General features: G+C 35.1%; 1 protein-coding gene across 1 annotated transcript in view; it reads left to right on the forward strand.

The window, feature by feature from the left end:
- The window catches only part of LOC115228524 (neuronal calcium sensor 1), a 380,122-nt gene that overhangs the window by 169,817 nt on the left and 184,642 nt on the right, over positions 1-25,663 (forward strand). The window contains exon 2 of the mRNA XM_029799096.2: positions 23,148-23,172. Within this exon, the coding sequence (XP_029654956.1) occupies positions 23,148-23,172 (25 nt within the window). The remainder of the gene's footprint in view (positions 1-23,147; positions 23,173-25,663) is intronic.

Consider the following 25,663-nt stretch of genomic DNA (forward strand, 5'->3'; position numbering starts at 1 on the left):
AGCAGACGCTAAATGATGATGATGATGATGATGATATACTTTAAAATAGTGTACATTTAAACGCAAAAGATATAAATCGTGGTTTTGGCCGTGTTGGCTGCTATTTCTAGCATGTAAAAATTTCCTGTTAAAGGGTAGTTTTCTTTTGTGTTTAAATGTACACTATTTTAAAATATGAATATGTTGTCTATTGACTTTTTATACATGCTAGGCCACTGGTGGTGATATTTATAACGAATATTCGCTACCCTATATATGTATCTTATATATATATATATATATATATATGTGTGTGCGTGTGTGTGTGTGTACATTTCAGTAGGAAGTATGGATATAATTATTATAATAACTTGTAATCTCTTTATTGCTTCTGTGATAACAACTTGAATAGCTCAATGCTCTGTTTACAATTGTGATATATGAACACAATTTCTTCCTTCTCCAGGGGAAACTGAGTCGCAATCAGAACTCAGTGCCCTGTCTGAAGGTAAGTTGATACGTTTTCATATTAATATTTGAAATTCCTCATGTGATATAAATGGATATCCTTGAAAATATATATCATATATATATTGGGTTGCTGCATAATTATCGCGTTTTTTTTTTCAACAAATTTTATTCAACAAAAACAATAACAATATTTAACAAAAACATCTTTAAATGATTATTCCAGAGCATATTCACTTCAATTACTGCTTCCCATTTACTAGGCAGACGGTCAGACCATCATTTAAAGATGTTTTTTTGTTAAACATTGTTATTGTTTTTGTTGAATAAAATTTATTGAAAAAATGCTGCAATAATTATGCACCAACCCAATATATATGTATACTGAATCAAAATCGATCAACGAATCGAAATTGATCAACATCAATGGAAATTGTAGCTGTAATACCAGTGCTGATGGCACGTAAGAGAACCATCCGAACGTGGCCGTTGCCAGCGCCGCCCCGACTGGCCTCCGTGCAGGTGGCATGTAAAAAGCACCCTCCGATTGTGGCTGTTGCCAGCCTTGTCTGGCTCCCATGCTGGTGGCATGTAAAAAGCACCATCCGATCGTGGCCGTTTGCCAGCCTCGTCTGGTACCTGTGCAGGTGGCACGTAAAAAGCACGCACTACACTCACGGAGTGGTTGGCATTAGGAAGGACATCAAGCTGTAGAAACACTGCCAGATCAGACTGGGCCTGGTGCAGCCTTTTGGCCTCCCAGACCCCAGTTGAACCGTCCAACTCATGCTAGCATGGAATACGGATGTTTAACGATGATGATAATGATGATATATATGCGCATAGACACACATTAACATACATACACGTCTTGCATTCTCTCACTCTGTATGTGTGTCTGTGTGTCTTTGTGTATAGTGATTTAAATTCAAATTGCATGACATATAACCGGTTTATAGAATTCCATGCACATTCTTATACTTCAAAAGAGGAAAACTGCAAGAACTTGTATTGTTGTCTGAATTTCCTTTCACTTGTCTCAGTAGTTCCAAAGATCACAAAGGACACAGCAGAAAACGGAAAAAGCAGAAGACTCCTTTTATAGATTTAGTTATGACATCTCTAATACAAATAACTACGTATACAGCTAACTATAGGAAAAGCAGGGAAAATAATGTAACATGGTATACCATTCCTTTCACAAGAAATCTAAAAATGAATATATTTAATGTTGTGTCTGAGGAGAGTCATATTCTTTTTGTGCCTTATAATATAACACACTCACCGGTAAAATTTCCACTTTTTTCTTATTTTTATTTTCCTAAAATTTTCGTTGTCTTGCAACCTTTTCAATAGTTTTTTAAGAAAATAAAAATTAGAAATTTTACCGGTGAGTGTGTTACATTATAAGGCACAAAAAGAAAATGACTCTCCCCAGACACAACAGAATATGCTTCAACACACAAACTCATATAAAGAATCTTGCAAACCAAATCCAAAAACGGAATATATTTAAGATTTTCTTTAATATACTAATGATAACATTTCCATCTGACCAGAAATTCTCTAGCATTTTTCATCAATTTTCAATCAAATTCCCATCCTCAGCTACAACTAATCTGGCACATAATGTAGACTATCTTAATATCTCTAAAATCAACAAGTCCACTGAGTGCAAGCATTATGCTGGTTGAAATAGAAACTCTGTTTCTTATCTTATGTAGTAACAGAAATCTAAGCATAAATAGAATTCCTGAAACTCAATTCCAGGAATTGTAATCTGAATAGTGAAATGAACTTCTTAAACACTCAATACAAAGTAAAAGTATAGAGATAACTATTTCTAATTTGAGACAAGAGGATACTAGTAATTTCAAAAGTAGAGAAAGCAATGAAATGATATTACCCCATCTTAAGAAGGTTAATGTGGAATGTTTCTATGTTGAAAAATTTCATAGCTTTTATAGCCAGAAAAATAATGATATGACAATCACAAAAATATCACTGTAAGCACTAAAACTACAAGTAAACATAAGTAAAGGGTGACGCACTAGATTAATGTGAAATTGTTTTTATTATAACTGAACATAAAAACAAACATTGACACACACACATGTGTGTGTGTGTGTGTGTGTGTATATATATATATTTACACACACACACACATATTGGAGCAATCTCAAGATTAATCATCCGACATCACGAGGATGATCCGGTTCTTGACTGAAGATTGAAAGCTTCGAATGACCCGTCCGTGTTTTTTGTATCATCTTCTGAATGTTTTGCGTTCTTGTCTCATTTTGTATTTTAGGCGCAGGAGTGGCTGTGTGGTAAGTAGCTTGCTAACCAGCCACATGGTTCTTGGTTCAGTCCCACTGCGTGGCATCTTGGGCAAATGTCTGCTATAGCCTCGGGCCGACCAATGCCTTGTGAGTGGATTTGGTAGACAGAAACTGAAAGAAGCCTGTCATATATATATGTATATATATGTATGTGTATGTATATGTTTGTGTCTGTATTTGTCTCTCTAGCATTGCTTGACAACCGATGCTGGTGTGTTTACGTCCCCGTCACTTAGCGGTTTGGCAAAAGAGACCGACAGATTAAGTACTGGGCTTACAAAGAATAAGTCCCGGGGTCGATTTGCTCGACTAAAGGTGGTGCTCCAGCATGGCCACAGTCAAATGACTGAAACAAGTAAAAGAGTAAAAGAATATATATATATATATATATATATATATACGGATCCTTTTTCTGAATATATTGTGGAAAACTGCAGGAATATGCCATTAATACTGAAATGATTAAATGGAAATACATAAATTTGATTAGTTGCTTCAGAATTAATATATTAAAATAATGATTATAGAAAACTGCGTAATAAAAGCTTTTGTATTTACTAATTCTGATCAAATGTTATTTTTCTCTTCCTTAAGAACTGCTGCTTTTATTAATATTAACCTGATGGGGAGTCTTATAAAGCATCACGTGATGACTTACTTTGTTCAATGATATATTTTCTTAGAAATCTTGCGAAACGCTATTCAAACGCTGGCTCCTAGCTGTATGCTGTCATTATTGTTTGAAAATTACAAATCTATATATTTCGTTTCTTTTATAATAATGAGATTTTTTTTTGCTTTTCGAAACGTGCATTAAACTGTAAATATAAATTTCTATTTTTTAAATGATGTGTTATGCAGATGCATGAAGTCAATAGTGAACAAGTGGATAAAGTGTGAGGTCTATGGAAATTGAATCCACGTCATCTTCGCTAATACCTTGGTGTAATATCACTAAATCATAATCCCCCCCCTGACAATTCTCACTTCAGTGTTTAGCCCTTGTATTATCTACAGTCAGTTTAAAAGTTATTTTTGAATCGTTCTTTCTTGTGTTCTGATTATGTAATGGCTGAATAGTTATAATTAGTCAAGCTTGAAAAGGTCTGTGGCTCAGAACTAGCTTTATCAATAACTAGCAGTATCACCTGGCATTGCTCGGGCTTGTTTCGACCCTTTAGAATTGGAATTTTTGAAAAGTATAAATTTTGCATTATGTAGCTTGTTATTCTCTTTTAAGTGAACATTTTCCTGGTTGAAATACACCGAAAAATGGCGACACAGCAGTAAAAAAATCGTAAAAAATAGGGATTTTCATAGAAAAAAAAGCACCTTTTTGATGTAAATAATTTTTGGTGTTAACATGGTCCAATTTGAATTTTTTCTTCTAAAGAAGGAAGAGCAAGCCTTCTATCATACTCTCAATTTTGGTCAACTTGCACCGCATTAATTTCACGAGCAAGCTGTTTCTTTGATTGGATCAATTTATCATTGTAATCAACAGAATTCTCATATTGTTTTCATTCTTGTTCTTAACTTTCTGTAACCACCTTGTACTTCAGTCTACCTGCAGCATCCAAGCACAGCAACCTTCCAAAGACAGTACAATGAATTTAGTGGGAATCCAAGCTTTGTATGGGTTAAGAAAGGTTCTTTTTCAGCAGCTGTTATGAAGTTGGATTTTTCAAATTGCTAAAGGAGTTGGAGGTCCAAATATCCTTCATTGTTTAACATCCGCTTTCCATGCTGGCATGGGTTGGACGGTTTGACTGAGGGCTGGCAGGCTAGAAGGCTGCCCCAGACTCCAATCTGATCTGGCAGTTTCTACAGCTGGATGCCCTTCCTAACGACAGCCACTTCGAGAGTGTTGTTGTTGCTTTTTGCGTGCCACCGGCATGGGAGCCAGTCAAGGGGCACGGGCATTGACCATGTTCGGATGGTGCTTTTTACATGCCACCAGCACGGGAGCCAGTCAGAGGCACTGGCATCAACCACATTCAGATGGTGCTTTCCTAAGCAAGCTTTCTGCAGACTTTGATGTCACTTTCTGAGTGCTCCATAAATGATTTAAAGTACTCGAAATATAAGACTTACTTGAAGTGGTGCTTTTGGTGGTAATGAGTGACTCAAGATCAGCTATTTTGTAGATTATATATGCCATTTACTTGGCCTTGAGATATAACTTGATGTTGTTGCATTTAGCTTTTGCTCTTGACCGAAGGGCCTGAATGTCCATACTTTTGTTTGACAAGAAAGCAGCATTGTTGGCTAAATCCAAATTTGGTAGTGTTACTTTCTTTAATTCTGCCAGTCTTCTTTGGTGCCCACTTGCAAAACCATAATGACAATTAAGGTTGCCCATGTGACCCTCTGCAGGACTGCATACCACAGTTCAAATACTTCTGCCTCTCTGTCTATGGGGTCACTTTATGTTGCGTCATTCCCCACTGTTGGCTTTCATTGGCTCCAAAGAGATGAAACAAGATTCCACATGTCTTCAAGATGAGATCATTTTCCATTCACGAATTAAATCCACAATGATATTCCTGTTACCACCCACTCCTCCATCTACTTCTACACAAAATTAACTCTTTAATTAATGCTGTACACAACTCATTTCTTTAACTATTAAAATGAATTCTTTCTCTAATTACAAATGTAACATGATGCCGTATGAACTTCCTTACCCTCTAGCATCCTGCTGTGTTTTTTAATTGGAAAACTAATTTCTGCACATAGGCTAACATTTTAAATAACGTAATTACACAATTACAAACGTTATTTTTCAGATTGGATATATGCTGACTATTAGACTTAAAATATTGCCATTATGTCCTACTGCTATAAACATAAATGTCATTTAACATTCAGCTATTTTCCTCTGTGTGTTTCTATATTAATTTCATATTTGAAGAAAATATTACAATTAATGCTCTGCTGAGGGAGTTTTTGGTAAACAATGAATATATTATGAAGTAAATACACACTGGCATGACTGTGTGGTAAGTAAGCTTGCTTCCCAACCACATGGTTCCAGGTTCAGTCCCACTGTGTGATGTCTTGGAAATGTGTCTTTTACAATAGCCTTGAGCCAATCAAAAGCTTGTGAATGGATTTGGTTGATGGAAGCTGAAAGAAGTCCATAGTATATGTATATATATATATATATGTGTGTGTGTATGTGTGTGTGTGCTTTTGTGTTCATGGTTTGTTCCCCGCCCACTGCTTGGCAACTAGTATTAGTGTGTTTACAACAAGGTCAGGAGTCAATTCATTCTACTAAAAGAATTCTTCAAAGTAGTGCATTAGCATGGCTGCGATCTAGCGACTGAAACAAGTAGAAGATTAAAAATGAAAAATAAACAACAGTAACATTATTGGCCCTGGTGTGTCACCAAAGATTGTATTTTGGATATGTTGTTACATTCTTGATAACATTATCTGTTAATTTGCCTCCAGTCATTCTTTTAATTGAATGAAAAAAAAATTGTTTTGTAGAAGACATTATCAGATAGAAAAATCATGTGTGTGTGTATTTGCGCACGTGTGTGTGTATTTGCGCACGTGTGTGTGTATTTGTGTGTGTGTGTGTGTGTGTGTGTGTTTGTATTGAAACCACTTCTGACATCATTGTGTAGTTATTGTATAAGTAATTTACTGTTTGCAGAGTTTGAATTTCTGGTGTTCAAAGCAGAAAAAATCCAAACAAACCATTATAAAGATTAAAAAGACAACAAACATTATAAAATGGTTTAGAAAAAGGCAAATTAAGAGTCAAGCTTAAATGATTAAGTACCAAATAAGTTGACACTCAAATTGTAAATATGAACTGCAATCTGTTAATAGAACACTTCATACGTAAACCTCTAGGTTAATATAGTGTATCTAGGAATTTAAATTAAACACAAATACATACATATATAGTTGAAGTGTATTCTGTTAAGAGCGTATTAGAGTTCAAAATAGAGCTGTTGTGTCGTACTCCATCTTAATTTTGACTCTATTTATTCTTTCATTTTTACATATATATATTGTATGCTTTGGTGATCCATCTGAACATTGATCGCTGACACTTTCGGCCGATCTGTCCAGATTAGGCGTCCCTACACTCACACACTATCAATGGTGTTGCTGTTCCCGCTGCCTCGCGCACGGTTGAACGCACCCATCCATATCTAAGAATTGTGTTTATTACAGGTACGACCTGGCTTCTCTGTCACACTAGTGTAGATGATGATATATATATATTTTTACACACACACACACATATATATGTATGTATGTATATATGGATATATAAATATACAAATGGAACAAAACCGCAATAGTGGGCATTAAAACGTTTGAGCTGATACACAATACAAAGGTGGATAAGAGAAACAACAATTAGAAAGACAGGCCAAAAAAGATGGGTCATTCTTGGCTTTCTTTCCTCAGTCAAGTTCCAAAACTCATGACCATTTCAGGCAGTTACACTTGAGATGGTTCGATTTGGTATATGTATGTATATATATGTGTATGTGTATATATATGTATATATATTTGTATATATATATGTATACGTATGTGTGTGTATATATATATATATATATATATATATATCTTGTGGAATTTGCATTGACCCAACTGATTCATATTCTTTGTTTTAGACAACTTTATATGTGAAAAATGACTATGAAAATAATTATTAGCTTTTAATTGTTTTTTATTAGATTAATTATAGCTTATAGAAGAATGTTTGTTAAAAAAAAACTCTTCTATTGTTGATTGTATATTTTTTTAATTTAATAATCATTAATGAACTTTTCGTTGATGTTGTTATTGAAATTATGTTAATCAGTGCTGTGTCAGTGCATTCTTAGAGCTTCATTCATCTGAACACAAGGTGCAAAGTATGTCCCTTAATGCTTAGGGGCTATTTATTGGTTTTACAGTCATAAGGTCGCAAGTTTGAATGCTGGTGGCACGTTATGTCCTTGAGCAAGACACTTTATTTTCATGTCGCTCCTGTCCATTCAGCTGGCAAAAATGTGTTGTACCTGTATTTCAAAGGTCCAGCTTTGTCACATTCTGTATCATGTTGAATGTCTCTGAGCACTACATCAGGTGTACTCAGCCACTTGCATGTTAATTTCATGAGCAGGCTGTTCCATTGGTACATTGATCATCATAACTGACCGAGTACCAGTTCTTGTGGGAAAAGCTTCTGAAATCTCTTCTGCATTTGGTAACATATTTTTTAGCAATTTTCTTCATAATTTCCTTTCAGATTTTCTGATCAAAAACAACCAATGTTCAAATTCTTCTTCTTCTATATCTTCTGGGCTTCTGTACTAATGTATGCTATACACCAACGAGGGAAATTTGTACTGAAATTACATTTCGGTGATTTGTTTTAAGTATCGTTGTGTTCTCTTTAAATTTTTGCCCAGAATTCTCTTTGATAATAATTCTTTAAAGCTTTTATGATCACATGACTGAATTCATGACATAGTGTTTGAAGGCCAGAAAACTATCTTTGATGTTCTTTGAGAACCAATTATCTCTCTGTTCCATACAATAGGAAAATTTTGCTTTATTTCCAATTCCCACTTACGTAATTCCTTGCCTTCAATCCCCAAAGACCACCAATGCCCAACCTGTAACAGAGCCTTCCAAGCAAGCATAAGACTGATCAACCGCAGCTCTGTGTTCTGTTTTCTTCTGCTGTGCAATGTCTTTGATCATCAAAGACAAACAATTAGAAAAATAATGACACCCTTAAAATACAGGGAATCTCTACCTTTTCCAAACACCAGATACTTTTTTTGTTTCTGCCTCATTGCATTAGCACAATGAAGAATTGTCACTTGCTGTTTTGAAAATTTAAATCTTTTGGAATCTCCAATTTTAAATAATTAAATGTGTTCTACCTGGATGTGAGATCTGAACTCTTACAGTTCACATGGAATGAAGAATCCAGGCATTTGAGGACAAGTGCTTCAGAAGGCTGCTATGCATCCTATACACAGAACACAAAATGAACCACTTAACCCTTTCGTTACTGTATTTATTTTCATTACTATATTTCTTTCAATTAATTTAAATATAATAAAGAATTTAGTAAAATAACTTAGTTATCATTAAGCTAGTGTTAGGAACATAAATTGTGACTAAGGCTTGGTGGAAGATTTTAATTCAGAACTTTTGAAAACAAGACATTTGTACTACAGAGCCAGAGGTGGTTTCAGCTGGGTTGGTAACGAAAGGGTTAAGACAGTTGGGTTAAAGGAGATTTTGCTTCTATTTCTAGCTGGTTAAGTGATCACTTACAGGCTTCCTCCAAAACCAATCTTGTTGTATAATTGATAAAAATGTGTAACTCTGCTTCATTTAATCTGCCTGGTTGACAGAGTTCATTTTTAATACACAGTAAGGTCATTTTTAACAGCAGTAGGGTCAAGGCAACAATAAAAATATAAAAAGGAAAAATGAAAGCTTGACTGATATGGATATTTTTTCCGGCCACATCTCCCTACGCCAAACCATCCAACAGAATACTGATGAGGGAGGGTGCAAGAGAGGCAGACAGAGAAAATCTTGTTCTGACAACATCAAGGATTGAACTAGTCACAACATCATGGCCCTCCTAAACATAACAGAAGAATAGAGGCCAGTGGCTGCCTGTGAAAGCATCTGGAGTCGCATCCCAGTGACTGGCTGCGTCAGCTAAGGAAACTTGATGATGATGATGATAATAGATATGTTTGTGTGTTTGCTTCAGTTTATAAATGATTTAAAGTTATATTTAACAGAGATTTTTTTTTTATCCCTCACTATGATTTTATATAATTTTCATTGTGAATTTCCATTGTAAATCCATAAATTTATAAATTTCTGATTGTAATATCGACAACATTTTTTTTTCAAATCGACTTTCTATATTTTTCCCCTCTGCCTTGAGCTCATTGTCTGCTGCCTCTTTCCTATGTCATATTGCGAGCCATTAATTGTGAAATGTAATCCAGTTGTCAACTCCAAATGTCTGGGGGGGAAAAAATAGCATGGTTTAAAAAATGTGGAGATAAAGAGAATGTCATTTTATATGGAGAACTAGCTGTTGAAAGAATTGGTATGACTGTATCAAAAGAACTTAGCAAATGAGAATGGAAAAAAATTACTTTTCTTGCTGCTAACTGATCATTAAATGTTCTGAATCAGCTCAACTGCTCTAGAAATGGGGGAAAAATAAAACGTATTGATTTATCTTTTCATCATGCAAAAACCATTCTTACAATGCTTTTATTTACAATGTACAGTGTCAAAATGGAAAGCTCTTTTGGAAATGTTGTTACATTAATGATTTACAATGAGAGAGAATCTTCCATTTGGTATATGTGTTAATACAGGCAGTAAATATTTCTGTAAATTCTGTAACAATTAGAAATAGAAATTTAAATGAAATTAAATTTCAGTTCAATCACTGACATGGTCAATGACAGTACCGCCTGATTGGTACTCGTGCCAGTGGAATGTTAAAAGCACCATCCGAGCATGGGGTATAACCAGCCCACTTATGAGTACCCCTCATTCATTGAACAATAAACTTTGCTTGTGAAGACCTATTGAGTCAAGTGAAATCAAGTCAAAATCACTGACATGGCTGATGACAGTACCGCTTGATTGGTACTCATGCCAGTGGAATCTAAAAAGCACCATTCGAGCGTGATCATTGGCAGCATCACCTTACCGGCACATGTGTCAGTGGAACGTGAAAAACAACATTCAAGCATGGTTGTTGCCAGTGCCGCCAGACTTCCTGTCTCTAAGAAAACCCTGTAGAGCATCTCAGAATCTCACATGATCGTCTGCTACATTTGAACAATGTAAATTTCAAACATGCAGAAATTTGGATTTGTGGTTTCTTTTGTTCCCCAATATTTTCAATGTAAAATTACAGAATATTTATTTGTTTTAGCCAAAATTGTATTAGTGAAATTGAATGGAAAATAAAATTTAAACTCAAATTGAAATAGAAAAAATATCAAATTAGAACCTTTAATAGTAGAACATTTCAGTTCAAATTTCTGTTTTCAATTTTGAAATCTCAGACTAAAAATATTCAATTAAAATCTGTGTTCTTACAAGACAGAGAAAACCATTTCCTATTATTTCCTAGCCAAGATGTTTTCTCATGAAGTAGATGTAACATCCCACTTCTTGTTCTCAGAAAGTGCATTGCATCCATCAGAGAGCTCTTCAGGTTTCATACTTAATTAAGAATCTATTTGCATTCATACAACACTTTGACAAGATTTGCTTGAAAGATATATTTATGGTGGCAGCAATCTTTTCAGAGCAAGAGGTAAACTTGCATTAATTGTGAAGGCAATCCGAATTTCTATTTAAAACTATTTCGCTTTTACTTAAACTCCTCTAATATCCTTCACTTACTCGGAGCCTTGTACCCAGTCAAAAGGAGTTAACATTTATTACGGGAAGGCTTGTGTGGATAGCCATGGCATTAGATTGCTGTTGATTTTAATTAAGTTTTAACCTTGTCAAGCCATGTTCCTGCTATTGTCTAAATGGCTCAAACATCATCTCGACTGGATTCCTGTTAAAGCAGAAATGAGCAACACACACACACACACAAATAAAAAAAGGAAGATAAGATACTAAAAATAGACAACTGGTTCACAATGTAGCTTTGTAGTCAAGAGTCCGTGAGGGTGACATGTAAAAAGCATCACCCAATCGTGGCCGTTTGCCAGCCTCCTCTGGCCTCTGTGCCGGTGGCACGTAAAAAGCACCCTCTACACTCACAGAGAGGTTGACGTTAGGAAGGGCATCCAGCTGTAGAAACACTGCCAGATCAGACTGGAGCCTGGTGCAGCCTTCTGGCTTCCCAGACCCCGGTCAAACTGTCCAACCCATGCCAGCATGGAAAGCGGACATTAAACGAGGATGATGATGATGATGAGTGTGTATGACTCATTTTTAATATTGACTTCTATAGCTGTTGTTTACTTTTGTTTTTTTAATCAAAAGTTTAAAAAAATGACTTTGTGATGAAATGAACATGTCTTGTAAATGCATAAGGCCTGGACTCTTTGCAGTTGACGAAATTATTGATGATGTATTCATTGTTTGGACACAGAGTTTGCCCTTTTGCAGACAGAGAGAGAGATATGGACAATCACATAAAGTGAAAGTTGTGAGGAAAGTAGCCATTCAGGGGAACAAATACAGTAATTGGGAGATGGGCCCATTATTGTTATTCTTCTGAATGTTTTTTTGTGATTCTGTCCATTAATTTGCCTGCAATTATTACTCTTGGGTTGTGTATGCAACTATTTATATTTCTCTCAGGTAAAGTTTGACACAGGGTCCCAAGTGTGAGAGGGTTAAGCCTCTTCATGCAGGATTCAAATCTCATTGGGGGTTCACTTCCGCCAGTCCAGAGTTAAATAAGTAACGGGGTCAATTGTATACATTACATTTGAAATTCTCATGACCAGCTAAAGAAATATTTGTGTATTATGGTAAATTACCAGCATCCACCATAATACTTCCTTTTCTTTTCTTTTTTTTTTTTTTCACTAAGGAAACTAAAGTTGGAAGATTAACAATCTTTGCCAAAGTCTGCGAGGCAGTGTCTAAAAATGTTTTTGCTTATGAACTGAGTACGGGCAATTAACTCAACAACCTTTGTGCAATTTATCTCTTTAATTTTTATTGGTTCCAGCCAATAGACTGTGGTCATGCTGGAGCTCTGATGTTTCCTTATCAATTTTATTTCTATGTAAAATCAATACCTCCAACAAATAGAAAAAGAAAGAAGATAGAAAGCCAAAAGTCAATTCTGTCTGTTCCAGATATAATTTAGTGTTCTTAAATGACCAGTAGATTCTGTTCTTTTGGTTTTCCTTTTCTTCAAATTAACCAAATCTAAACCAAATCTAATTAATCCTTTGCCATAGTATGAAAAGGCATTGGGAGATTTCTGTCCAAGCACATAATTAACTTCCCTCATGATTCATAAGTTCAAATTTTACTAAATCCACAATAATCAGTCATCTTGCATCTTAACCCCACCCCACAGCCATTGACCCTCATAGGCAGAGTAATAAATATTTTGGTCTCACTTTCTATGAAGGAACTTGTTTGTTCTTTTATGAATTCTTTGCCTTTTCATCAGGAATATTTTTATGACTGCATGCATTTCTTCCTATTCTAAATCTATTAATTTTATTAGAATTTCCTAATTCTTCAGTTAATTCATTTGCTTAATTTGTAAATTATTTGATTATTCAAATAATTAGTCAAACCTTCAATTGCAAATGTGCTGAAAGTCAGTTATTTGTTATGAAATATGAATCTTTTTCCCAAAGTCTTGTCTTTAGGAGATCTATTTGAGAATTTTTATACCTGATTTTTCATACCTGTTAAGCATACATTTCCTTTTCTTTCAAAGTTAATCTAAATATTCTTATTTATCTGTTTGGATCATATTCAACCTTTATTGAAGACTCTAACAGGTTATTAGCTGCCGCTAGTTAATTGCTTTTGATTTGAAAATGGAATAGAAGATTTAGTCAAATGGAAACCAAAGATGGTCTTCTCTTTTTTTGGCACATTATATTAGAAGAGGTGCAATTGTAAAAGACAAACTTTAAGAGCCGTTCACTGGTATTAAGGAAATAATGCCAATAGTCAGTAAGCTAATTCTCAAATGTGTTTCGGTCAGTAAAATGTTTTGAAAATTGCCATTTTATTCAGCAAGAAATCTTATTTGTTGATTTGACGCTATTTTTAGTATTGAAATGGCTAAAGGCCTAATTCATCTACATATATATATTCTAAATGTGTAGTAAACAACTTTTTTTATGTGTATGTCATCATCATATCGTTGTCGTTGTTGTCGTCGTCCACTTTTCCTTACTTGCATGAGTCAAATAGTATTTGCTGAGGCATTTTCTACGACTGGACGCACTTCCTGTTGCCAACCCTCATCTGTTTGTAATCAAGGTAATATTTCCCATGGCCAGACATATTTTCACAGAAGACTAGAAGCAAACAACATCATTTGCTTACAACCATCATGTAATGTCAAGACAAGGCACATGCACGCGTGCACACACACACACACACACACACACAAGGCTTCTTTCAGTTTTCATCTTTGAAATTCGCTCACAAGACTTTAGTTGGCCTGTAGCTATAATAGAAAACACTTGCCTAAGGCACCACAAAATAGGATTGAACCCAGAACACATGGTTGGGTAGCAAGTTTCTTAACTGCACACCCACAGGCCTGTGACATACACACACATACACACAAGCATGCACATACATACATACATGTGTGTGTGTGTATGTATGTATGTACCTCTATATTTCTCTAACTCTCCCTCTCTCTCTCTGTCTCTCTCTCTCCTTCCTCTCCTGAAGTAGTCAAGTATCTGCTCTATTGCAAAACAACTGCCTCTGTTCCATTATTGCACTCTAACCGCTTGCCTGGCACACAGCCACTTCCTTTGGTTCCATTCTTTCGCTCAACTGAGAGATCTTTCTCTTGCAAGCTACTTGGCAACCTCGCTGGGGCTGGTGCCATGTAAAAAGCACCCAGTATGCTGTGTGAAGTAGGGGGCATTCAGAAGGGCATCCAGCCATAGAAACCATGCCAAAACACACAAATAAAGCTTGCTGTAGCTCCCGTTGAACCATCCAACCCATGCCAGCATGGAAAACAGACGTTAAATGATTATGATGATGATGATGATGATGATGGTCATCACCATTGTCATTTAGCATCCGCTTTCCATGGATTGGATTGTTTGACAGAGGATTGACAAGCCGGGAGGCTGCACCAGGCTCCAATCTGATTTGGCAAAGTTTCTACAGCTGGATGCCCTTCCTAATGCCAACCACTCCTAGAGTGTAGTGGGTACTTTTTACATGCCACTGGTATGGGAGGCAGTTCTGGCATCAGTCATGCTTGAATGGTGCTTTTTACATGCCACCGTCACGGCTGCCAGTCAGGCGATAATGATAAATACATATATACATAAAGATATATGATGTGAATGAATGGTGTAAAAGTGGCTTCGTTATTGTGGATTATAAAGATTAGTATGTAAATGTGCTTTGTACAAAGGAAATGTGGGAAGAAATGGTTAGATCTGATCTCAGACGACTATATTTCACAACTAAAATGGTAAAAGGATGAATATCAATATACCGTATGTTAGTCCTTCCACCATATGCCAGCAAAGAAAAGCAGATGTTAAAATGGTTCGATATCATTTATTGAATGCTGCAGACCAAAGTTCCAATCAATAACTTTCGCCAGACCTCTGGCACCTTGACTTATTTTATGTTTTTTTTCTCTTGTATAAGCAAATTTTTTTACCTCATAGCTGTGACTACTCTTTGATTATATATAGATCTATATATCTATATCAATATCAATATATATATATATATATATATATAATGTATGTATATATTTGTATGTATGTATTTATATGTATGTATGTATGCATTTATATATATGTATGTATAATGATGATGATGATGTTTGTATATGTATCTATATGTATTATGTATATGTATCTATATATGTACATATATAGATATATGTGTATATATACATATATATGTATCTATATATATATATATATATCTATATATATATATATATATATATATATATATATGTATATCTATATAAATATATATATGTGTATACATATATACTTATATGTATATCTATATAAATATATATATGTGTATACATATATACTTATATGTATATCTATATAAATATATATATGTGTATACATATATACTTATATGTATATATATAAATATATATAAATATATCTATATATATACACACATATACATATGTATATGTATGTATATGTATGTATATGTATGTATGTATGTATGTGTATGTATAAAAATGTATGTATATGCATATATGTATGTATTTATGTATGTATGTGTAGATATGTATGTATTTATGTATGTATGTGTATATATATATATAATATGTATATATATATATATATATATATATATTGAGAGAGAGAGAGAGTGGTTGTATACTGTCAACTTAACGTGACAGTCCTGTAAGGGAATTACACCACCGTTGTTTAGCCCTAGGAAGCATCAACGCTTCCTGTCGGCCTTGACACATTTCCTGTGTCCTTATATATTTATGAAGGGAAGACAAACACCCCTAACAGCTAGACCCGCATCTAGAGACATGCATGTTTCTGGGTCTTACAGGAAATGTGTCAAGGCCAACAGGAAGCGTTGATGCTTCCTAGGGCTAAACAGCGGTGATGTAATTCCCTTACAGGACTGTCACGTTAAGTTGACAGTATACAACCACTCTATCGCTCCACCACCGTACATATCTCTATGAGATATTTAGAAATTTAATATATCTGATATATATATATATATATATATATAATATTCTATAATGATATACGTAATTAATTAATTTTACCCTATATTATTATTAATACATATTTAAGCATATGTATATGTGTGTGTGTGTATACGTATATATCTTTGATCTTTTACCTTTTAACTTATTTCAGTCATTAGATTGTGGCCATGCTGGGGCACTAGCTTGAAGAATTTTCAGTCAAGTGAATTGACCTCAGTACATTTTTGTTTAAGTGTGGTACCCATTCTATTGGTCTCCTTTGCCAAACTGCAAAGTTATAGGAATGCAAAAACATTAACACTGGTTGTCAAGTAGGGATTGTCAATGCACACACAAACACACACTACACACATACAATCACACACTCACACATTATTATGACGGTGGCACATTGTTATTATTATTATTATTATTATTATTATATCCTCTATTGGGAGTATTGTAAATTGTTGAATTTTTTTGTTGTTGTAAAGCTTGTTTACACGGACTTTTTTCTCTCGAAAAACGGACAAAACCTTTTGTAACCTTTCATCCTGTTTTGTCCCTTTATGTTTTCCAATCATGTGTGTCAGCCCTTGTGGCCAATAAAAAGAATTAATTATTATTATTATCATTATTCAGGTCACTGCCTGGAATCGAACTCAGAATCTTGGGGTTAGTAGCCCGTGCTCTTAACCACTATGCCATATGCCTGTGGTCATATCTAAATAATAATAATAATATCAGCCAAAACGTTGTGTTAACAGCAAACAAGATGAGGATATATATATCTGTCAAATGTAAATAACGACCAACTCAGAACATATTTAAGTTTGATTGATTAGAATAAGTAGACTTTCCCCAAGATAGAACCCTTTATCATTTACCTCTGCTTGAAATATCTACCACACTAAAAAAAAGAATTTGAGAAAGGAATTTACCAAACAATGATTTGAAGATAACGATGACAAGGAACTGTTGATTTTTTTGTATGTGAAATATATCAAGTGTGGATTGTGTTTATTGATTAGTTAGCTATCGCCCACTGGACTGAATTGGCAAAAAAAAATCAATACTGACTTAACATTTATGTTGGAAATAATATTTCTATTAATATTCCAATGTAACATACCTAACTTCAGCTAGAAAGTCACTCATTCTCATTGAAAGTAAATTCAAAATCATGCTCTTTCTACTTTCACTTTTATGATAATAAGAAAAGAATTTTTAACCAGACACAATGCTACAGTTTTTTTCAGTAAAGAGAGTTCATTCATTCATTCTTTGACTGAACTACCACCTCATCCCCTACCTCAGGTTATAACTTGTAATTATTTCATCAACCCCCAAAATAATGAAAGGCATGCTCACACTCTGTGCAAGTAATGAATATAAACTAAGGTTTTCTACAAGGGGCCCTAATATTATGGAAAAGGAGATGGAATTAGGAAACTGTGTCATTCAATATTTTCTGAGGTTATTGTCAACATGAATTGAAACCAAGAATCAAAACTAGAATCCGTGAGAAGTGAGATGAAAGCTGGAACCACTTTGCCAATTTAAACTGATGTACTGTCTCAGCTATATTTGCCTCTGTTCAGAATAAATTAATGTTGAAGAAAATTACGTCAAATGTGTGGCTGATACAATAATAGACAATAATCTATTTACACAACTTCATTAAACTTTTATAACCACATATTCTGGTTTTAATCATTGGACAATGGCCAAGCTGTGGCACTGCCTGCAGAGATTTATTTTATCTCCATCAACCCCCAAGCACTTAGACAGACTGCTTTCAACCCTATGTTAAAATTACATCACATTCGCGTGCCCTTCTTATCTGACCACAGAGATTGTGCTTATAGACACAGTGTTCCTTCAATAAACAAGAAACACTGATTTACATTTAATAACACAGTCTCAGTCGTTAGTTCCACTAGTAAATAGCTTAGTGTGTTAGGTGTTGTTCAATCCTGTTTTGTAGAACAGAGAATGTATAGATTTCTGACAGCAGCATGAGTAATAGAGAGATATGTGCACCTTGTTTCACAGTACAGAATAACACTGAAGAGAACAAGAAAAACAAGCATTTAATGTACCAGTAATTTATTAAAATAGCTTCCAAGAATATAATGCATTATAACTTCCACCTTAGCGAAGGTGGAGGTATTGTTTTTAGTCATGTTTGTTTATCTGTGGACAAGATATCTCAAGAACTGCTGGATGGATTCAGATGAAACTTTCAGGGATGTTTGGCCTCATGACTGGCACGAACTGATTAGATTTTGGGATCAATCAGGTACTGGACAAGGATTCTGGATTATTTTTTACTGTTTTTTTTTACTTAATTTTTGAGAGATGTCAGGTTCATTTTTAGTATTCTTGTTTGTGAGAGCTGTCGAGCTTATTTCAGATATTCTCATTTTAAAAATCATCTCTGGCTAATCTTTGAAACGTTGGTGTTGCCTTGGCGGAGGTTTGGTCTCTCTCTCAGTGCCTTTGTTATAATATATAAACATTTGTTCCAATTTGCACAAGTCCTTGCTCATTTGTAAGCAACATCATTGCACACACTTAAGAAGCCTATTCTCTGTCACTGGCGAAATCCTAGCACAGAATTTAAATAAGTTTGGCTGATTCACATTTATCCTTTTTCTTTTTATCACAAAGATATTATAAACTCTTTCCATTATTGGTACAATCTTTTACCTTTTATGTTTATTAGTTTCAGTCAGATGATTGTGGCCTTGCTGGGGCACCACCTTGAAGAATTTTTAGTTGAAGAAATTGACTCCATTACTGGTGTCTTATATATTTGCTAGTGCTGCCTGGCTAACTCCCGTGCTGGTGTGCATATATATATATATATATATATTTCAGAAATATCCACATAGTGGAAACGTATATATATATATATACATTTAATAACTCTTTTAATTGTTTCAGTCATTTGACTGCGGCCATGCTGGAGCACCGCCTTTAGTCGAGCAAATTGACCCCGGGACTTATTCTTTGTAAGCCCAGTACTTATTCTATCGGTCTCTTTTGCCGAACCGCTAAGTTACGGAGACGTAAACACACCAGCATCGGTTGTCAAGCAATGCTAGAGAGACAAACACAGACTCACAAACATATACACACACATACATAAATATATATACATATATACGACAGGCTTCTTTCAGTTTCCGTCTACCAAATCCACTCACAAGGCATTGGTCGGCCCGAGGCTATAGCAGAAGACACTTGCCCAAGATGCCACGCAGTGGGACTGAACCCGGAACCATGTGGTTAGTAAGCAAGCTACTTACCACACTGTCTGCTTACCAACAACATGGTTCCGGGTTCAGTCCCACTGTGTGGTACCTTGGGCAAGTGTCTTCTACTATAGCCTTGGGCCAGCCAAAGCCTTGTGAGTGGATTTGGTGGACGGAAACTGAAAGAAGCCCATTATATATATGTATGCATATATGTGTGTGTGTTTGTGTGTCTGTGTTTGTCCCCACCAGCATCGCTTGACAACCGATGCTGGTGTGTTTATGTCCCCGTAACTTAGCGGTTCGGCAAAAGAGACCAATAGAATAAGTACTAGGCTTACAAAGAATAAGTCCTGGGGGTCGATATCCTCGACTAAAGGCAGTGCTCCAGCATGGCCGCAGTCAAATGACTGAAACAAGTAAAAGAGTAAAAGAGGATGTTCTAGGGGAGTTTTACATGGAGGGATGAGAATGAAACCTTCCATTTCCAATCTATATACTCAACAATTAACACCCTAATTTTGCATCCATTTGCCAATACCATTAGATTGAAATGTACTGCAGACTGTCATTAGACATAAATAACGCAAAACATCGTTAATTTTCAGTGATTTAACACATTTAGTTCTTTACTTTGATTGTGACTCACTAGTTCATTAACTAACCTTCGTTTTATGTACATATATTTTGTGTGTATGTGTGTGTGTGTATATATGTGTATGTTTGTGTGTATATGCATGTATATATTTATGTATGTGTGTGTGTATATATATATCCATGCTAGCATGGAAAGCGGACGTTAAACGATATATATATATATATATACATGTGTATGTGTCTGTATATGCATGTGTATGTATGTATGTATGTCTGTATGTGTGTGTACATATATATATTTTATATATGTATATATATGTATATATTTATGTGTGTATATATATATATGTATATGTATATATTTATGTATGTGTGTGTATATATATATATATATATACACACACACACACACAATATATATTTGTGTGTGTGACTGTGTGTGCATATGTGTGTGTATGTATATGTGTGTGTGTGTATATATATATATATATATATATACACGCACACACATATATATATATATATACACACACACACACACACATACTTACATACCAACAGTTGTTTAAGTGTGGGTGTCATGGTGTGTAGTATGATTACTTCATTTACTCCCTTCCACCTCCTCTGCATCCTCCTCCTCCTCATCATCATCATCGCCTTCATCATTTTCCGTCTCACTATGTTTCTATTATTATCAACCATTGCTTCAGGATTCTTCTCGTTTTTTTGTTTTTTTTCACCCTCCCCCGCCCCCTCCTCCACTCCCACCTCACTTTTATGGTTTTCCAATCAATTTCAGGGTCAGTTTATCTCAGCCATGCTGATTACTCTTGTCATAAACTGGTTATTTCAAAGATTCGCTTCAGACATTTTTCCAACGTTTATAATCTATAACGTGGTCTAGTGATTCGAACCGAAATCAAACATCGAACTGGACACTGTCTCCAATAGTTAACACATGAATGTTTTCAATTAGATGATGTTTTTGTCATATCTAACACAGGATCCAGCATTACGAGAAAACGAAGAGGGGTTTTGTTGTGATTCCTATTGATTCGTCTGAAATTGTCTTTAAGCTATTTTCATAGAAAATGGACTTCAAGTGTAATCCGCCCATCTCATTCTCATTATTGAGTGTTGAATTGGTAGAAACATCGTGGCTGTGTGGCAAGCAACTCGCTTCCCAATCACATGGTTCTGAGCTCAATCCCACTGCATGGTACGTTGGGCATATGATAGATCGTTAGCTCCTACATGCATTTTTTTCTCTCCTTGTTTTTTTCTGTGTATCTTTCTGTCGAAGAGCGTAGGCTCGAAACGTAAAAGACTTGTTCTATTTCTATTCCTGAGCGCTATACTAATACATTTGTTTGTTTGTACTCCACCTGCCTTCGTCTTTTGTTTATTTTCGTAAACCTTCTCGATATATATATATATATATATATATATATATATACCGGAGTAAACACATAAATGTGAAACAAGGTGGAAAAAAGAGTACTCAAATACCAGTGGTAGAGTAATATGCTTTATTTAAAGCAGCAGAAAATTCAACAAAACCTGTTCTAGCAAAAACTGTCCGATGAACGGCAACGGGAAACTCAGAGTAACAAGTTTTGTTGAATTTTCTGCTGCTTTAAATAAAGTATATATATATATATATAGATTATTTTATTTGTTAAGGAATAAAAATTCCAGCGTCACAGGGATTCAAATAAAATGAGTTATTCTCAATAAGGAAATATATGTCATTTAGAGATAGAAGTCCCCATACAATACATCAAATCCTAATGTACATCACACCATATCATAGAATTTTATTTTAATACTTACTATTTCAGTTCCAAATTTCTCTTCTACACGTATTTTAGGAGGTGCATTAAGACATGTTTCTGAACGCACCTCATGAAACATGTGTAGAAGAGAAATTTGGAACTGAAATAGTAAGTATTAAAATAAAATTCTATGATATGGTGTAATTTATATTAGGATTTGATGAATTGCATGGGTACGAAGATTGCTCGACATTTCAAAACTGATGTAATACTTACAGTGTTTAATAAAATGAAGTAGCATGAAACAATTGTACTACTCTACCTTGGATATACTTGTTGCTTATTTGGATTATAATCACCCCAATTGATTTATATGGATAATACCATACAAAATTCTGGTGCCTTTAACTTAAGTACCATATTCATCTGAATCTAAATTTTTGTTGAACATATATATATATGGGCAAGTGTCTTCTGCTATAGCCTCAGGCCGACCAATGCCTTGTGAGTGGATTTGGTAGACAGAAACTGAAAGAAGCCTGTCTTATATATGTATATATATATATATATATATATATGTGTGTGTGTGTGTGTATGTTTGTGTGTCTGTGTTTGTCCCCTACCATCGTTTGTGTGTCTGTTTATGTCCCTGTAACTTAGCGGTTCGGCAAAAAGAGACCGATAGAATAAGTACTGGGCTTACAAAGAATAAGTCCCGGGGTCGATTTGCTCGACTAAAGGTGGTGCTCCAGCATGGCCGCAGTCAAATGACTGAAACAAGTAAAAGAGAGAGTAAAGAGTAATATATATATATATATATATATATACACATATACATACACAATGGGCTTCTTTCAGTTTCTGTCTCCCAAATCCCCTCACGAATCTTTGGTCTGCCCAAGGCTATAGTAGAAGACACTTGCCCAAAGTGCCATGCAGTGGGACTGAACTTAGAACCATGTTGTTGGGAAGCAAGCTTCTTACCACACTGCAATGCCTCTTCCTAAGTAATTATCTTGGAAAAAAATAAAACCTTTTACATAATTACATTTTTCTTTCCAGATCAGTTATTGTCAGAGTAATTAGTATCAATCTTGTTTTCCCATGTAAACTACACGTATGTTTTATAATTATCACCAAGTGCTCTATTTCTGTTATCCTTCTTTATTTATTACTTGTTCACCCAAAACTTGTTTTCTTGTTTTGCATTTCATATCACTTACACACATTCACACACAAAATTTACATGCTTTGAATTCTATTATATCTAATTCTCTTTTTTTTTTCTTTTTCTTTACAGTTTCAGAAGAGGAAATACAACAATGGTGAGTTGACAATCATAAATTTGTTTGGCCTCTATTGTGACCAGTTTTCTTTTCAGCAGTTTTTTTTTTCAAATACTGAATATATCTTCTGCTTTTATGAATATATTTTAATGATATTTATTAGATGCAAAACCAGTAAAATAGATTGCTTACTTGTGTTTGTGTGTGTGCGCACACACGTCTGTGTATGTATATATATATATATACCATCCATACCAGCATGGCAGGCAGACGTTAAACAATGATGATATATAATTCAACATGTGCACAAGTTAATCCTGACATGTTTTTTTCTCTCTGTTTTTTACCCCCTATTTTCATCTGTTTTCTTTTTTCATTTCTTTCTGATGAAGAGCATAGGCTCGAAATGTCAAAGCTTCTCCGATTTTTCCTGAGTGTCATACTTATACACCTTGTTTATTGTTTCCTCATCATTTTGTTTTTGTACAATTTTGAACCATATACATATTGTCATTACATCATTAGTTCACATTTACAAGTTTCTATTGCAGCGCCTTCACACTTATGTCTGACAATTCTCTTGCTACCTAAATAACACGTAATATATAATTACTATTTTGTTCCCTCCCCATAGCTACTGCATAATCACAAAGAATCATTTATTTGTAATTAGATAGCTTACAAACCTTAATTAATATGGAAATGAAAGAATTAAGTATATTGTGAAAGTCAATGGCTTCAAGTATTTAACAATAAATTACAAAGCGTTTTGCATTCCCAGTTGACAAATTTTTCTGATTCGCTGCTGAATGCTGGCCCGTGTCAGATTGTGTCAGGCTATTGGTTCTGTAATGTATCTGAGTCATGGTAGTCTCCTGTGTTTTGTCTACTTTGCTGTAAATAGGTGCTATGAGGTTAATTACAGTTTGTGATTTCAAAAAGAAGGAAAATTGTGTAGTTAACAAAGAGAAATGGTTTTTTGAGACCAAAGTCCTAAAGGAGTAGCTGTGTGGTAAGAAGTTTGCTTTCCAACCACATGGTTCTGGGTTCAGTCCCAATTACATGGCACTTTGGGCAAGTGTCTTCTACTACAACCGTGGGCCAACCAAAGTCCTGTGAGTGGGTTTGGTAGATGGAAACTGAAAGAAGCCCATATGTGTGTGTCTTTCTGGCCATGTTTGTCTCCCTCAATTGTTTGACAAATGGTGTTGTTGTGTTTATGTCCCCATAACTTCGCTGTTCTGTAAAAGAAACCAATGGAAAAAACATGAGCACTGGAGTCAATTCCTCTGACTAAAATTCTTCAAGGCTGTGCCCCAGCATGGCCACAGTCTAATGACTGAAACAAGTAAAAGATAAAAGGCACCACCCACCATGACAGGTGTGGATCAAGGACCTCAGACACAACCGCCATTCCTCATCATGTACTGCAGTTGTGCCCTTTGCCAGGGCCCACGTTGTCTTGTTTCTACAGATTCCTCTCCCATCCTATTTAAGGGAAGTATTAATCTTTAGAGCCAGCACTAAAAGTTAAGTTTTGCAGAGTTTATGAAACATCATAACTTCCAATGCTGTTTCTAAATTCTATAGAATATCTGTAGAGACAGCTTAGAATGTTACAAGTCTGGTCCTTCGTACTACAAGTGCAAATGCCTCCATTCATTTTCCCACGTGGCCTCAGACTCAACACGGACACCTAGTTCAAGTGCCTGGAGGAGGTAGTGCTACCCTGGGTCAAGAGGGTTGCTACTGGAAAACCCTATGTCTGGCAACATGACTCTGCACCATACCACACAAGCAGGAGAACCCAATCAGGGCTGTCTGACAATTTCTGCGACCACACCACCCCTAACATCTGGCCATCTAACCCTCCACATTGCCACCCCCTTGATTATTATATTTGGGGCACAGTTGAGCAAGAGACCAACAAAACTCCTTGCAACACCAAAGATGAACTGAAAGCAAGGATTATGGCAGCATTGACCAACTTAAACAAGGAGACCGTCCAGAAGAGTTGCAGGAAATTCCGAAGTCTTCTGGAAGCCATAGTTGAAGCCAATTGCGATTTTATTGAATAAATTTACTCTTTAGTATATCAAGATATTTTTATGTAATTTCGGTAAATATACCTGTTAAAATGAAATGTAAGTGTTATTTTCATTTTTGCGTAATTTAGTCAACAATGTGTTCACCGCACCTGTATATTCATATATATACATATGTATGTATACTTATATACCTATGTATATCTATACATATATATGCATGTATATGTTTATAGACGATAAGAAAATGGAGGAAAAACAACAAATAGAAGTGTGTCTGTGGTGCTAAAAGCCATTAATTAATTAAGCAAGGTGAGGGTAAGTGAAATTACTGCTGTTTCTGTATTTTTTCTTCATTTTCTTATCGTCTATATATACATTAAACTACGGTTTGCCTCTTAAATTACCTGCTGCCGTATACCTTATACCAAAGACCATACTTACTGAGGTAATTACCAGGAGTGCCTCCGGATACATCTATCCCT

This window comes from Octopus sinensis, linkage group LG2 (assembly GCF_006345805.1).
Source record: "Octopus sinensis linkage group LG2, ASM634580v1, whole genome shotgun sequence".
Taxonomy (NCBI): domain Eukaryota; kingdom Metazoa; phylum Mollusca; class Cephalopoda; order Octopoda; family Octopodidae; genus Octopus; species Octopus sinensis.